Here is a 16,483-nt window from a genome sequence, read left to right on the forward strand (position 1 = left end):
GAGGTGGTGGTCCCAGGCTATGGTGGTGATGATGAGGCCATTGCTCAGCAGGGCAGCCAGGTAGATGGCCAGGAAGAGGCAGAAGTGCAGGAGCTGCAGCTGCCTTGTGCCTGGGAATGGCAGGAGGAGGAAGTGGGTGATGGAACTGCTGTTGGCCATCTGCTGCCTCTGGCCATGGAGACCTGTCCAAGGAGGGAAAGGCAATGACAAGTCAGGGCACACTTCTCTCAGCCTCATTGTAACCCCTGTCCCTGAGCTGCATGAGGAATGGATCAGCTTAGTCCCATCACTACCAACCCATGGCAGAGTTCATCACAGCTTCAAATGCAGCAGGGACCCAGAATTGCCAGGAAGATTCCTCTGGTGTCCGAACAGAAAATGACCAACAGCCCAATGCCAGGGAATGAGAGTCCCATGGAGAGGTGGAGAAACAGGGACCAGGCCTGCAGTGCTGCAGAGATGCTGAAGGGAAGAGAGAAAGGCAGAGGGGCTGGGAGTGAAGCCTTCTCCTTACCCAGCTCTGCTCACTGCTGCTCACAGGATGGAACTGAAGGGCTTTGATCCTCCTTCTGTGTGCACACTCCAGGAGCCTTCAGCTGAGCGTCAGCTGCTGAGATGGAGATGCCTCCAGGAGCTACAGCTGCAGTGTCCTGCACCCACAGTCTCACTGTGTCTGTGACCGCATTGACTTCTCCTCAAGTGAGCTTTCTGCATCCTTCCAGTCCTGGCCACCTTGAAGCTCTCTCTGCCTTCCTCATCTCCATGAGATCCTCTGGCAGTGTACTCAGCCCTGCTGTGCTATGCAGAGAAGATGCTCCTGGCCAGAGCTGTCGCCTTCAGCACTGCCTGCTTGCCAGCAGCTCCTTCCAGCCCAGGACTGCGGCCCAATTGGGCAGCAGAGGACCAGCCCATGGTGTTTTAACACCTCCTTGGTTGGCTTTTGGCGCCCTCTAAACCTGAGGGACTGAGACGAAGCTGATGAAACCTCTCCAGAAGTCAAAGTCAGATACAAACTCTGAAGTTTCTTCTACTCTTAATGGGTCCCAGTGAAGCATACTGGGAAAGGGTCCCCAGGGTTTGGTTAGAGCAGAAGGAGAGAGTGGATGCAAGGGAAGCTTCACTGGAGGCACTGAAGCATCTTCAGGCTGTGGTAAGAGCAGAGAACTGAGGCAGTGCTGACAGGTCAGGACAAGCAGCTCAAGGTGGCTCTGCTGCTGAGGAAACCTGGAGGAGTTTCCTTGATCCAAAGAGCCAAGCCCTGACCCCCAGCCCCTGGCAAGGCAGATCCTGTCCCTCACCTGTGGCTCAGGTCTCTGATTCACCCTGTGAAATAATTTTTATCAGATGCTTTGTGCAATAAAATCCTCTCCAATTAGCTGCAGAAACCTTGGCAATAATTAGAGGTTCAGCAGTATTTAATGAGCCCCATGGAGTATTTGGGGCTGATTACATCATTTGACATTTGACATTTCACTTAGGTTGGAAAGGACCTCGAGGATCATCGAGTCCAACCTGACACCGCAGACCCCATGACTAGACCATGGCACCAAGTGCCACGTCCAATCTTCCCCTGAACGCCTCCAGGGTCGATGACTCAACCACCTCCCTGGGCAACCCATTCCAATGACGAATGACTCGCTCGGTGAAGAACTTCCTCCTCACCTCGAGTCTGAACCTCCCCTGGCGCAGCTTGAGACTGTGTCCCCTTGTTCTGGTGCTGCTTGCCTGGGAGAAGAGGCCAACTCCCTCCTGGCTACAACCACCCTTCAGGTAGTTGTAGAGGGCAATAAGGTCACCCCTGAGCCTCCTCTTCTCCAGGCTAAACAATCCCAGCTCCCTCAGCCTCTCCTCATAGGGCTTGTGTTCAAGGCCTCTCACCAGCCTTGTTGCCCTTCTCTGGACACGCTCAAGTGTCTCAATGTCCTTCTTAAACTGAGGAGCCCAGAACTGGACACAGTACTCAAGGTGCGGCCTAACCAGAGCAGAGTACAGGGGCACTATGACCTCCCTGCTCCTGCTGGCCACACTATTCCTAATGCAGGCCAGAATGCTATTGGCCCTCCTGGCCACCTGAGCACACTGCTGGCTCATATTCAGGTGGCTGTCGATCAGCACACCCAGGTCCCTCTCTGTCTGGGAGCTCTCCAGCCACTCCGACCCCAGCCTATAGCTCTGCATGGGATTGCCATAGCCAAAGTGCAGCACTCGGCACTTGGACTTATTGAAAGCCATCCCATTGGACTCTGCCCATCTGTCCAGTCGGTCGAGGTCCCTCTGCAGAGCCTTTCTACCCTCTAATTGACTAACATCTGCCCCTAACTTTGTGTCATCTGCAAACTTGCTGATGACTGACTCTACCCCTTCATCCAGATCATCAACGAATATGTTGAAGAGGACAGGGCCCAGCACTGATCCCTGGGGGACACCACTGGTGACTGGCCTCCAGCTGGATGCGGCACCGTTCACGACCACTCTCTGGGCCCGGCCCTCCAGCCAGTTCCTAACCCAGCACAGAGTGTAATGGTCCAATCCACAGGCTGACAGCTTAGTCAGCAGTTTGCTGTGGGGGACGGTGTCAAAGGCCTTGCTGAAGTTCTTGTTGGTTTGGGTTTTTTTTCCCCTGGTCTGTATTTTCTAAGCCTTTCAATGTTCACCAGACAAACCCTGATGGTGGTGGCACTTCAGGTGATTTCTGACTGCATCTTCTGCCACATAAACAGCAAGAAATTAAGGAGTGAGCAAGGTGCAGACAACATGAAGTGGGAGTGGTGATCTGCTGCAGGGTAGGAAGCCTCTGCAGAGAGGTCTGGAGAGGTTGGGCTGCTGGGCTCAGGTCAGTTCCAGAAGGTTTCATAAGGCCAAGCACTGGCTCTTGTGCCAGCATCACAACCACCCCGTGAAGGCTGCAGGCTTGGGGCAGCGTGGCTGGAAACTGCCCAGCAGAAAAGGGCCTGGGGGTGTTGGCAGACAGCCAGCTGAGCATGAGCCAGTGTGCACCCAGGTGGTTAGGAAGACCTCCACCATCCTGGCCTGGATCAGAAGGGCTGTGAGCAGCAGGAAGTGATTGTCTCTCTGGCCCCAGCACTGGGGAGACTGCATCTCAAGTGCTGTGTTTGGCTTTGGGCATCACAGTATGAGAAAGTCACTGAGGTGCTGGAGCAGGGAGAGAGAAGGGCAGCAAAGCTGGGGAGGAGATTGGAGAGCAGGTCTGGTGAGGAGAGGCTGAGGGAGCTGGGATTGCTTATTGTGAAGAAGAGAAGGGTGAGAGGAGACCTCATTGATCTCTACATGGACCTGAAAGGAGATCAGAGTGAGGCCAATATTGGCCTCTTCTCCCAAGTAACCAATGACAGGACAAGAGGAAATGCCCTGAAATTGTACCAGGGGAGATTTAGGTTGGAGAGGAGGAAAAATCTCTTTGCTTCAAGAGTGCTCAGGCATTGGAGCAGGCTGCCCAGGGGGGTGGGAGAGTCACTGTCCCTGGATGGATTCCAGAAATGAGTAGAGGTGGCACTCTGGGACATGGTCTGGTGGTCATGGAGATGTGGGTAGAAGGTTGGACTTGATGAGCTTGGAGGTCTTTTCCAACCTTAGGGAGTCTGTCTGTGAAACCCTGTGGCAAACCAGCAGCACTCAGGAGCTGAGAACACAACTCCCATTGGGATACATCCCCAGGGCTCAAGTCTCCTCCTAAGGCAGCTCTGAACCCTCAGCTGCAGTTCAAAGGCTCTGCTTCAAGCAGGGCAATGTTCCTCCTGCCCACAGCTGCCAGCTGAATTTGGGGGTTTCCCAACCCAAACTCTTCTCTGATTGGATCAACTCTGCCAGGAGCAGCAGGTTCCACAGTCCTGATGCTTCACCTCTCAAACCCCCCAAATTCTATAGCTGCAGCTCAAGGGAGCTGACAGCTTTGTGCCTCTGGATTCCTGTTTCAGCACTTGGAGAAGATTTTAACATTTTCCAAACTATTAGAACCTCCTAAACCTCCCTAAAGATGCTTCAAAAGCTCTATTTGAAGACTTGAGGATTTTAAGGAGGTTTTTTTTTGGCACTCAAAATGCTTTGTAAAAAATGGCTTAAAAATGATCCAAATCTCTCTGAAGATCATTCAAAGGGCCTGAAAAGAATCAAAATCTTGTAGGAAAACATTAAAAATGGCCAAAAAATAATCAAAATGTCTTCAAAACTCACTAAAAGGACCTGGAATGAGTAAAGATACTTCAAAAATCATTGAAAGGGCCTGGGGATAATGAAAATACCTCAAAAATCATTAGAAAAACCTAAAAATGGTCTAAATATCTCCCAAAAAATCATTAAAAAGGCCTGAAAATGATCAAAATGTCTTCAGTAATCATGAAAAAGGAGATGAAAATACTCAAACTCTCCTCAGAAGTCATTCAAAATGCCTGAGGCTAAGCAAAATCTCCCCAAAACCCATTAAAATCAGCCCAAAATGAGGAAAATAGCTTCAAAAGGAACGAAAAGGGGCTGGAAATAATCCACAGAGCTTCGGGAAATGATTAAAAGTGCCAAAACGAATCGAAACCAATTCCAGAACCTCATCCCCATGGCTGCCAAGCTCCTGCAAACTGATTCTGCAGAGCTCTCAGCCAGGCTCTGGCTTCTTGCAGTCTTCAACATCCTTCAGAAATGCTGCAAAAGGCTGAAAACTGCCGGAAAAGTCCTCAGCACCTGCTGGAAACTCTGGAAGGCGACAGAAAAACTCTTCCCGAGCCGTTCAGATCCCCTGGAGCTGCCCCAAGCCCCCTCGGGAGGCATCGAAATCTCTTTGCAAGAGTTTGGGAGAGGCTGGGAGGAGGTTTTGGGTTCCCAACCCTGCAGGGAATCCTCAGCGAAAAACATCCTCCACAGCTCTGCAGAGCTCCTGGAAACCTCAGCGCAAGCTTTCCGAGCTGAGCCAAAGCTGCTGGGAGCTGTGCGCAGCTGCTGGGTCAGAGCTGTTGCGGAGCTGCTGTGCCCCAGCCCTGCCCCCGCAGCGCAGCTCAGCCCAGACGGCGCCGCCCTGGCTGAGAGCTGCACCTCCCGGCATGCCCCGCGCGGAGCCAGGGCCGCAGCTCCCCGCTGGGACTTGGAGGCGTGGTTGGGGTAATCCGGCGTCTGTGATTGGCTGCGGCTGCCCGGGCGTGGGCGGGGCTTCGTCTGCGGCCCCAGCCCCCGCCTGGGCTGGGCTGCAACGTGGGCGGTTCGGGGCCTCCATTGCATCGCTCTCTGCTCGCCCAGGCTGCCAGGAGGCTGCAGGGGAGGGCAGTCGGCAGCTGCCTCTGCTCCGAGCTCTTGGTCCTTCCTCTTCCTGCTGCTGTGCGCCCCTTTGGGCTGGGCTGTGGGGTAGGTGTGGGCAGGCGCGGGGCAGAGTGGGGGCTGCTGGGGTGGGGATCCCTTGGGGCTTGGGGGAGCGGCTGGTGGGGTTGGCATTGGGCTGCGGTGGGGCTGAGGGCTGTGTCCTGGAGCTGGGCTTGAGGAGGGCTCGGTGAGGTGTGGGGCTGGTGTGGGTGGGGCTGTGGGGGGTGGTTGTTGGGGGCTGTGGAGTTGTGGGGGCGTGTGTGAGGTTGGGTGGGGGCTTGGGGTCGGAGAGGGGCGTGTGAGGGGCTGGTGAGGAGCCCGTGGGGCTGTGTGGGTTTGGGGGTAGGAGTTGGTGGTGGTGGTGGGGGAGGCTGTGTGTGGGTGTGGTGTGGGTCGGGGTGGTGAGGCTGGGAGTGGGGAGTGGTGGGGTGGTGCGAGGGGGTGGGTGCGGTTGTGGGGAGCTGTGTGTGTGTGGGCAGTGTGTGGGGAGCTGTGGGGGTGTGTGGTGTTGGGGGTGGTGTGGGGAGTTGTGGGGCTGTGTGTGTCTGTGGGGGGGTGTGTGGGGTAGGGCAGGGGTGTTGGGGGTGGGTGGGTGTGGTGTGTGGGGTTGTGGGAGGGGTGTGTGGGGCTGTGTGTGGGTCTGGGTCGGGGTGGGTGTGTTTGGGGGTTCCTTGTGGTGCTGTGCTGCTGACTTCCCCTTGGGGGTGCCTGCCGGGCAGAGCTGGGCACAGAGCTGGTGGGGTTGGGGTCTGTGGGCAGCAGCAGGGAGGAGATCTGGAGCCAGAGCAACAGCTCCTGGCAAATGCAGCTGCAGGCAGTGGGAAGAAGCTGCAGGCAGGGCCTGGGAGAGGCTGCCTGGAGGCAGCTCTCTTGTGGTGCTGCCCTGCAGCTGTGTGCTGGGCAGGGAGCTGAGCCTGCACTTGTTGAGGCCTCTCATCTCCAGCAGCCCTTCCTCCCTGTGCCTGTGCTGCTGGGCTTGGGGGCTGCCCCCCAGCAAGGTTCAGCTCTGCTGCCTGGTCCTGGGCAGTGCTGAGCCATCCCTTGGAGTTCAGTCCTTTCCTCTGAGCCCTTTGCTGCTCTCTGGCAGGGGCTGGGTCCTTCTCCCTCCATCAGCCCTGCCCCTGTGTGCTGGGGAAGAGCAGAGTCTGCAGGGGGTCTGCAGAGTTTGCAGATCTGCCCCTTGGAACAGCCCAGCAGGTAAAGAACCCAGACTGGGGGCAACAGCAGGACCCCAGCCCACTGCTGATGAGATCCTGGGGCACCTCCCAACCTCCTCCAGGCCTCCCCCTGCCCATCACATTTCACCAATCCTGAGGGGCATCAGCTGTGGGAGGAGGCTGTGGGACCCCCAGGTGGGTGGGGGTGAGTTGTGTGGAAGGAACTGGAGCCTCATCCAGGCTCCTCTTGAACACCTCCAGGGATGGGGACTCCACCACCTCCCTGGGCAGCACATCCCAAGGGCCAATCTCTGTCTGGGAAGAACTTCTCCCTCACCTCCAAACTAAACCTCCCCTGGCACAGCTTGAGACTGTGTCCTCTTGTTCTGGTGCTGCTTGCCTGGGAGAAGAGACCAACCTCTGCCTGACTACAACCTGCCTTAAGGTAGTTGTAGACAGCAAGAAGGTCTCCCCTGAGCCTCCTCTTCTCCAGGCTAAGCAACCCCAGCTCCCTCAGCCTCTCCTCCCAGGGCTGTGCCCCAGACCCCTCCCCAGCTTTGTTGCCCTTCAAGCTCTCAATGTCCTTCTTAAACTGAGAGGCCCAGAACTGGACACAGGACTCAAGGTGTGGCCTAAGCAGTGCTGAGCACAGGGCACAAGGACTTCCCTGCTCCTGCTGGCCACACTGATGCAGGCCAGGATGCCATTGGTCTTATTGGCCACCTGGGCACACTGCTGGCTCCTGTTGAGCTGACTGTCAATCAGTACCCCTAGGTCCCTTCCTGCCTGGCTACTCTCTGGTTGCCCAGAGCCCTGTTGAGCCTCACCTTGAATATCTCCAGGGCTGTGGCCACAAGCACCTCTCCCTGGGCCACCTGTGGCAACGTTCCAGCAGCCTCCCAGTGCAGAACTTGCTCCTCACATCCAATCTGAATCTGCTCTGCTCTCACTCCAAACCATTGTCCCTCATCCTGTCACTGCAGGCCTCTGCAAACAGTCCCTCCCCAGCTCTCCTGCTGCCCATTCAGGTACCGAAGGCTGCTTTAAGTTGTCCCCCCCTGGCCAGAGCCTTCTCTTCTCCAGTCTGAACACCCCCAGCTCCCTCAGCCTGCCCTTGCAGCAGAGCTGCTTCAACCCCCTGATCACTTTTGCTGCTCCATCAGGTCCATGTCCTTCATCAGATCCAAACCCACCAGGCTCACCTCACCCCACCACCTCCTGGCCCAATTTTTTGCCTGCACCTGCTGTGTGTGTCTGTGGGCAGTGTGTGGGGAGCTGTGGGGGTGTGTGGTGTTGGGGGTGGTGTGGGGTGGTGTTGGGGGTGGTGTGGGGAGCTGTGGGGGGTGTGTGTGTCTGTGGGTGTGTGCGTGGGGTAGGGCAGAGGTATTGGGGGTGGGTGGGTGTGGTGTGTGGGGTTGTGGGTGCGTGGGTGGGGCTGGGTCGGGGTGGGTGTATTTGGGGGTTCCTTGTGGCGCTGTGCTGCTGCCTCCCCCTGGTGGGGGCAGCTGCAGGCCCCCTTTGGCTGCTGCTGTGTTGCAGGCGGAGCCATTGGTGGGCTGCAGGGGCTGTCCCTGGCCCTGTGTCCCTGTGTCCCTGTGCTGGGGGCTGGGCTGGCAGCAGAGCTGAGGTGGCAGCGGCGCTGTGGGGGCTGCTGTGTGCAGGAGAGGTGGTGGTGAGCGTGGGGTGTGGCTTGCAGCAGAGGCTGCTGTGGGGGTGTGTGGGGGAGCCCTGGGGGTTTGGAGGCTTTGTGCTGGCAGGTGCCGGGCGGCTGCTGTGCTGAAGGGCAGCGGCTGGGCTGAGGGCCAGGCGTGGGGGGGAGCTGTGGGCAGGCTGTGTGCTGGGTGCCGTGGGGGTGTCAGGCGTGGGTGCTGTGCTGAGCCTGAGCTTGGGAGTGCCTGGGGCTGGTGTCAGCTGTGGGGCGGTTTGGCTGTGCTGGGGGTGGTGGCATCCAAGGCCTCTGTGCTCTGCAAGCTCTTGAGGCACAAAGATTCCCTGGGGGGTTGCAGAGTGATTCTCAGTTTCTCTGCAGGCCTCCTGAGCACAGAAAGGCTCAGGGCAGGAGGAGCTTCTGCTGATGGTTGTTTTGTGCAGCCTTGGGTGTTGGATCAGTGTCTTGGCTCAGTTTGGTCCTTTCTCTTGTGGCCAAGTTGAGGTCCCTTTGGTTTGGCAGCTGAGCACAGGCTGAGGCTTTTGCTGCAATGGTTTTTGTGCTGGCAGCATTGTGTGCTGCCAGCTGGAGTGCTGTGTGCAGCTGTGGTGCCCCCAAGAGGGGCAGGAGGTTGAGCTGTTGGAGGGGGTGCAGAGGAGGCCATGGGGGTGGTGGGAGGGCTGTGGCAGTTCCCCTGTGGGGGTTGGCTGTAAGAGTTGTGTCTGTTGAGGCTGGAGAGGAGAAGGCTGTGGGGAGAGGTTGGAGCAGCCTTGTAGTAGCTGCTGGGGGCTGCAGGAGAGCTGGGGAGGGACTTTGGTGAGGGGCTGGGAGTGATGGGCTGAGGGGGACTGGATTGAAGGTTGAGGAGGGCAGATTTGGAGTGGAGCTTGGGAGGCAATATTTTGGAGTGGGGGTGGTGAGAGCCTGGAGCAGGTTGGCCCGGGAGGTGCTGGCTGCCCCCTCCCTGGAGGTGCTGAGGGTGAGGTTGGATGAGGGCTTGAGCAGCCTGGTGTGGTGGAAGGTGTCTGTGGGCATGGCAGGGGGTTGGAGCTGTCTGCTCTTTGGGGTCCCTTCCAGCCCAAAGCATTCTCTGTCTGCTTGAATTTGGACACTTAGCAGAAGTGCAATGAAGGGAACTCGAAATAAGCAAAGTTGTGAAACTGGCTCTGAGCCTGGGGCCTGGGGGTGAGGTCGTTTGCTGGTTCTTAGCTTGGGAGCTGCATCTGAGCTTGGGATCTGGGTCTGCATTGGGATCTGGCTGCAGGCCTGGGGACTGGCTCCGAGCTTAGTGGCTGATTCTTGAGCTTGCTGTCTGCATCTGAGCTTTGGGTCTGGTTCTGCACTTCTGATTTGTCTGTGAGCTTGGGGGTGGGCCTGAGCTTGGGAGCTACTTCTGAATGTGGGATCTGGATCTGAGCTTGAGGGCTTGGTCTGAGCTTTGGAGCTGCTTCTGAACATGGGAGCTGGGTCTGAACTTGGGAAATGGTTCTGAGCTTATCTACTGCTTCTTGAGCTTGGGATCTGGTTCTGCACTTCTGATCTCTCTCTGAGCTTAGGGGCTGGCTCTGCATATTTGATCTGACTCTGAGCTTGGGAGCTCGTTCTGCACTTCTGGGTTTGACCTTGGGAGCTGGTTCTAGAGCTTGGGGTCTGGCTCTGACATTATTTGCTGGTTCTTTAGCTTGGTAGCTGCACCTGAGCTTGGGATCTGGTTCTGCACTTCTGCTTGTGAGCTTGGGGGCTGGCTGTGAACTTTGGAGGTGGGTCTGAGCTTGGGTGCTGCTTCTGAGCGATTTTCTTGAGGTTGGTAGCAGTGTCTGAGCTTGGGATCTGGGTCTGCATTTTGATCTGAGTCTGAGCTTGGAGGCTGGATTGGATCTTGATGGCTGCTTCTGACCTTGCAATGTTGTTCTGAGCCTGGGGGCTGCATCTGAGCTTGGGATCTGGTTCTGCACTGTTGATCTCGACCTGAGCTTGGGGGCTGGCTCTGAGATTAGGATGTGGTTCTGAGCTTGGGAAGTGGTTCTGAGTTTAGGAGCTGGGTGTGAGCTACTCAGCTGGGTGTGAGCTACTCAGCTGGGTGTGAGCTACTCAGCTGGGTGTGAGCTACTCAGCTGGGTGTGAGCTTGGCCCCTGCCTTGAATTAAAATGTGAGTTTAGCCAGTTGGAAGTTGAAGCTGAGCTGCTTTGCACTGCAGTGCTTCAGAGTTTGTGATGCTCCAAAGGCAGATCTCAAAGAGCTGCTGCAAGAGTTGAGCTGAAGTGGCACAGTGCCCTGCAGAGGCAAAAGCTTTTCCCTGCCAGTCAGCCATTGGAATCATCTCCCCAGGGCAGTGGTGGATTGCCCTGCAGGGCAGAGTTGGAAGGCTCAGCTTGGCAGGGGGCTGGGCCAGCTCCTTTCCAGTGCAGTGTCAGCTGGCAAGGTTGGAGCAGCTGAGCCTTGGGGTCCCTTGCAGCCTGGCATTGTGTGGCAGCAGAGCTGTGCTGCTGGTTTTGAGGGCACTTGGAAAGCTTCTGGAGCATTTGTGCAGAGTGTGCAAGACATCCCTGAGCCTAGCAACTCCCTCAGCTCTCTTCAGAATGAACTCTGCAGAGCTGGAAGAGCTTTCCAGGAATTTGGCAGAGGTTTGGAGGAGTTTGGAAGGGATTTTGGTTCTCCTCCTCCTTGTCCTCTTCCTTGTCCTCTTCTGCCTCATCTTCTTCCTGCTCTCCTGGAGGCTGCACTTAGACTCCTAGAATCCTGGAGTGGTTTGGGTTGTCAGGGAGCTGCAAAGGTGCTGCAGTCCAAGCCCCTCTGCAGTCATCAGGGACATCCTGCACTAGCTCAGGTTGCCCAGAGCCCTGTCCAGCCTCACCTTGAACATTTACAAGGCTGGAACCTCAAGCCCCTCCCTGGGCAACCTGTTGCAGTGTTCCAGCAGCCTCCTGGTGCAGAACTTGTTCCTCACCTCCAATCTCAATCTGCTCTGCTCTAGTTTGAAGCCATTGCCTCTGGTGCTGTCCCTGCAGGCTTTGCAAAGAGTCCCTCTGCAGCCTTCTTGTAGTCCCCTTCAGGTACCAGGAGGTCACTCTTAGGTCTCCCCAGAGCCTTCTCTTCTCCTTTGCAGGCTGATCACCCCCAGCTCCCTCAGCCTGTCCTGGTAGCAGAGCTGCTCCAAGCCCCTGATCATTTTTGTGTCCCTCCTCTAGGCCCTCTCCATCAGGTCCATGTCCTTCCTGTGTTGAGGGCTCCAGAGCTGGCTGCAGTGCTGCAGGTGAAGTCTCAGCAGAGCAGAGCCAAGTGCCAGGATGGCCTCTGTCCATCTCTGGCCATGCTGCTTTTGGTGCAGCCCAGGCTGCCCTTGGCCTTGTGGGCTGCAGGCTCCCCCTGTCTGTTCCTGTCCAGCTTCTTGTCCAGCAGCACCCCCCAGTGGTTTTCTGCAGGGCTGCTTCCTATCCCCTCCTCCCCCAGCCTGTCCTGATTGTGAGGATTGTGCCAGGCCAGGGGCAGGACCCTGCCCTTGCTCTTGTTGAAGCTCAGGAGGTTGCCCTGGGCCCCCTCTGCAGCTTGTCCCCTTGAGCTCCTCCAGCTTGTTCTGCAGGGCATTGTCTTAGGTTTCAGGAGGCAGAGAGGCTCTCTTTGAGCCTGGTGAAAGGAGTTGATGCCAAGCTGTGGCCAGAGGGTTGGATGGAATTGGGCAGTTTCCACGGCTGTGCTGTTCAGAGCTGCATCCTACAGTGCAAAGCATCCAATCCACAACAATCCATAGTGTACCTGGGCCACGGGAGCCAAGCAACCTCCCTAGGCCAAAGCTTCCTCCAGAGCTGCACCAAAGCAGGCCAGAACCCCAGGCCCCAAATGCCTTCCCCCTCCCCCATGCCTCTCTGCCCCTCCTCCCCCATACCCAAGAGCTGCAGTTACAGATTCAGGTAGGCAGCTCCCAGGTGAGCCAGGCTGCTGCAGGCTGCAGTTGGCAGCATTGCCAAGGCCTCAAAGCTCCTCTGCAGAGAGAGATCCCAGAAGCTGTTCCTGGGAGCAGAGAGGAAGGGAAAAGGAGGTTGGAGATCCTGTGCTGTTCCTTTGTAGAGAGTGGGTGCAGGCCTTGTGGGAATGAACTAAGCTAGATGACACTTTGTGGTGTCCCTCTGGACTCTGCTGTCCCTTCTGGAGGTCTCTACTCTCTGGTGTAAGACATCCCAGTGCCTTCCACCCACCACAGGTATTCTCCTCCATGCTCTCATCCAGGGGTTTCTGTTGGGCCCTGCTGGCTGTGTAGGTCAGCCCTGGTGACGATGTAGGACCCTGGTGACTCTGAGAGGGCAGCAAGTGAGTGGAGCTGGAGCACTGGATGGAGAGATGGAGGGTGAAGGCTGCAGGGGGTGGGAGGGCTTAGTTCAGCAGCTGTGTGGCTCTGCCTGGCTCCTACCTCCAATGGTGCTGGCAGCAGCTGACCCCAGAAGCTCAAAGCCCCAAACCCTGCCTGGCTCAGGACAGTCCCCTGACCCCTCCTGACATCCAGCACAGCCCAAGCAGGCACTCAGGGCTCCTAGCCACACAGCCCAGCCATCCCCCATGGCAGGAGTCACCTGAGGTCTCACTCCCTCTCTGTCCCCCTTGCTCTCATCAGTTGCTGCCTGAGGTGGCTGCAAGGTCCCTCCCCAGCCCTCATCTGTAACCCCCCCTTGGCTTGGTGCTGTTCTTTCAGCCCTCCAGCTGATCCCAGCCTTTAGTCTCAGCCCCCTTCCATTCTTGTGCTGCTGCTTCCAGCCCAGTTGCTTAGATGCTTCCTCAGCCACAGCATTTCCCACTCCACCCTTCCAGCTGCAGTGGCAGTGGAGGTGGGGGACACCGGGCCATGGGACAGCCAAGGCAGCAGGGCCATGGATGTGGTGGGAATGAGGGAAGGGCCTGGGAGTGGCCAGGCAGGAATTAGGCCTTGTCCCCCAAAAAAGGGGAGAGGATCCAGGGCCCAGGTAGCAAATGTGTGTGCAGGGAATGGCAGAATCTGGCAGCATTTGAGGAGCTGAAAGGAGTGAACTGTGCTGCAGCTCTGCATGTGTCAGCTGGGAGATGAACAGCAGCCCATGGGCACTGTGCCCTCCCATCCAACCTCATTTTCTCTTGGAGATGTGGAGTGGCAGCTCCAGGGAACTGCAAAGAGACAGCTAAGAGAAATGGTCAGGGAGAGAAGGAAGCCAAACCCTTTTCACTGAGTCTCTTTGGGCTGAAGGTGTGTGAAGGGTGCTGGAGGAGTGAGGCTTGGGCAGGAGCCAGAGACTCCTCCAGCATCCCAGTGAGGGCTGAAGAGGTTTAGCAAGAAGCTGCCCAAGTCCCTTCCCCCTTTGCTGCATCTGCAGAGATCATGAAGCTCCCTTTGTGTGTGTCCTGAGGGCTGCTGTGATCTTCTGTTGTGGAGTGGGCAGCAGAGAGGTGTGTGCAGGTCAAAGGTGAGCACAGAGTGTGTGGGGTGGGGGCAGGGCCTGGGAGGAGAGCTGTGGCCAGAGCAAGATCTGCTGGCAAAGGCAGGTGCAGGCAGCAGAGGCCTGGGCAGGCAGTGGGAGGAAGCTTTAGGCAAGGCCTGGGAGAGGCTGTGTGGAGGCAGCTGTGTTGTGGTGCTGGCCTGCAGCTGTGTGCTGGGGGCTGTGTGCTGTGCAAGGAGCTGAGTCTGTACTTGCTGAGGCCTCCCATCTTGATCAGCCCTGGCTGTGTGCTGTGGCTGTGCTGCTGGGCTTGGGAGCTGCCCCCAGGAAGGCTGAGCTGTGCTGCCTGGTCCTGGGCAGTGCTGAGCCATCCCTTGCATATCAGTGCTCCCCTCTGAGCCCTTTGCTTCTCTGTAGCAGAAGCTGTGTCCCTCTCTCTCCATCATCCCTGCCCCTGTGTGCTGTGGAAGAGCAGAGTTTGCAGATCTGCCCCTTGGAGCAGCCCAGCAGGTAAGGAACCCAGAGTGGGGCAACAGCAGGACCCCAGCCCCCAGAATCCTAGAGTCCCAGGGCACCTCCCAGCCTCCTCCACCTCCTCCTACCCACCACATTTCGCCCCTCCAGGGCCTCTGAGGCACATCAGCTGTTGGAGTTTGGGAACTCCCCAGGCTTGGGATCAGTTGTGTGGCAGGAGGTGATGTTTGTAGTTGGCACGTGGAGGGTGGTGGGAGAAGGTTGGAGGTGGTTTGGTCTTTAATTGTTCAGTGCTGCTGCCTCCATTGCCTGAGCCAGAAGAGATCAAAGGACAGAGCCTGGGCCAGGAACCACCCTGCCAATGCTACCAGGCTCGAGCAGAGTAGGACAAGACCACTTTTAAGTCCCAGGGTACCTCAGGGCACTGATCCCAGGAACCTGGGGCCTCAGCACAGATATTAGAAGTCTGAGCCCACACTGTGGCAGAAACTGAAGGTTTCTGCATTCTCTCCTCCAGCTGGGTGTTGGGAAGTGCTGGGAGTCAGGGATTGTCTTGTCCCAGGCAGGATGTGAGGTTTTGTGATCCTGGCTCAGGTGCTTCCATGTTCCTAATCTCTCTGCTGTAACCCCTTCCTGCCACAGTATGGCCTCACAGAAGGACCCAGGCAAAAGCTGGGAGGAGAAGCAGCAGCCAGAGATGAAGTTCGAGCAGCCAAAGTGCAGCCTGGAGGGTGTTGAGAAGGAAGAGAAAGAGGACAAGATGGAGGATGGTGATGCTGAGGAGAAGGATGACTATGATAATGATGAGTATGAAGAGGTGGATAACCATGAGGATGAAGGTGATCAGGATGAGGAGGAAAAGGAATTTGAAGAGAATGAAGCCAGAGCAGGTCCCTCTGTGCCACCCAAGCAGCTGAATCAGTGTCCTGAGTGTGGGCAGAGCTTCCCACCTGGCTCAGAGCAGGTGAAGCACCACTGCCCCCACCCTGGCCCCCGGCCCTTCATCCGTGGTGACTGTGGCAAGAGGTTCAGCAAGAGCTCTGAGCATATCCAGCAATGCTGCACCCAGACCGGTGAGAGGCCATACAGCTGTGCTGAGTGTGGCAAGACCTTCACTCACAAATCTTCCCTCAGGCGGCACCGCAGTGTGCACAGCACTAAGTCCTTCCCCTGCAGGGACTGCGGCAAGCGCTTTAAACACAGCTCCAGTCTCACCATCCATCGCCGCATCCACACTGGAGAGCATCTGTTCCCCTGTGCTGTGTGCAGCAAGAGCTTTACCACGAGCACGGATTACATCCAGCACCAACTCATCCACAGCGGTGAGAGGCCGTACAGCTGTGCCGACTGCGGCAAGAGCTTCACCCAGAGGGGACACCTCACAGAGCACCGTCGTGTGCACGCTGGCGAAAAGTCTTTCAGCTGTGCTGAGTGCGGCAAGGCATTCCGACATTGGGGCACTCTCATTGCGCACCACCGCACCCACACTGGTGAGAAGCCGTTCACCTGTGCTGACTGCGGGAAGAGTTTCAGGCAGAGGGCGACTTTCAGTCGCCACCGCCACACCCACACTGGTGAGAAGTCTTTCACTTGTGCTGATTGTGGCAACAGCTTCAGCCGCAGAGACAATCTCATTCATCACCGCCGCAGCCACACTGGTGAGAAGGCTTTCACCTGTGCTGACTGCGGGAAGAGTTTCAGCCAGAGGAGCTATCTCAGTTGCCACCGCCGCACCCACACTGGTGAGACACCCTTCACTTGTGCTGCCTGCGGCAAGAACTTCACCCAGAAGCGATCCCTCAACAAGCACCGCTGCACCCACACCAGAGAGCAGGCTGCACTGGAGCAGAGGCATAAATCCACCTAGAATCTGTTGGGTAATTGTGACCCCTCTGAGAGGGCCTTTCCAGCACCAAAATCATCCCTTTTTCCTTTGCAGTTCTCAGGGACTGGGGGCACCAGCAGCAACAAACACCTCCTGCCCTTCTGAACACCAATTATTGCTAATGAGAACAATTACAGTGCTGAGTCAGCACAGCTGGAGCTCCCAGTGGAGCTGGGCAGGGCTTTGCCAGGGCTTTGTCTGGTTCTTCCCCAATGCTTTGTGTCTCCCTGGGGTAAGAAATCCTCTGTCCATTGACCAATTGTCTCAATAAACACCAAAAGTTACCCAAATCCTGTCTGTTTGCTTTTAGTTCAGATACTGAACCATTTTGGTTCAGTAGCTGATCGGGACCGCTCGCCCGGAACCGCTCCGCTTAAGCTGTGAGTTTCTCGGGGTTTTTTTTTGCTTTCCTTTCGGGGCTTCGTGGGTCGGGAGGACTGCTGGTAGGGGGAGGAGCCGGCAGGATTGTGCTCACTCGAGCCTGCACGGGTCACGGGAGCCTGACGTCAGCCGCGGCAGTTTTAAAAGCCGCCCGGGCTGTGCGCGTGGCGCCAGTTTGGCTCAGTAGTTAGTCTAGCAGCTGGGTGACAGAAAACCCAAACCTTAAACATTGCATCA

General features: G+C 56.9%; 1 protein-coding gene across 1 annotated transcript; it reads left to right on the plus strand.

Annotated features, from left to right (window-relative positions):
* Window positions 1-13,939: 13,939 nt before the first annotated feature.
* On the plus strand, window positions 13,940-16,109 carry LOC137456876 (zinc finger protein 883-like). Its single transcript, XM_068168564.1, has 2 exons — window positions 13,940-14,016; window positions 14,623-16,109. Exon 2 carries the CDS (start codon window positions 14,624-14,626, stop codon window positions 15,845-15,847), a length of 1,224 nt encoding a protein of 407 aa, XP_068024665.1. The 5' UTR covers window positions 13,940-14,016; window position 14,623; the 3' UTR covers window positions 15,848-16,109.
* The last annotated feature ends 374 nt before the right edge of the window (window positions 16,110-16,483 follow it).

This window comes from Melanerpes formicivorus, unplaced genomic scaffold, assembly GCF_026170545.1.
Source record: "Melanerpes formicivorus ecotype bairdi unplaced genomic scaffold, bMelFor1.0.p_v2 SCAF_142, whole genome shotgun sequence".
NCBI lineage: Eukaryota > Metazoa > Chordata > Aves > Piciformes > Picidae > Melanerpes > Melanerpes formicivorus.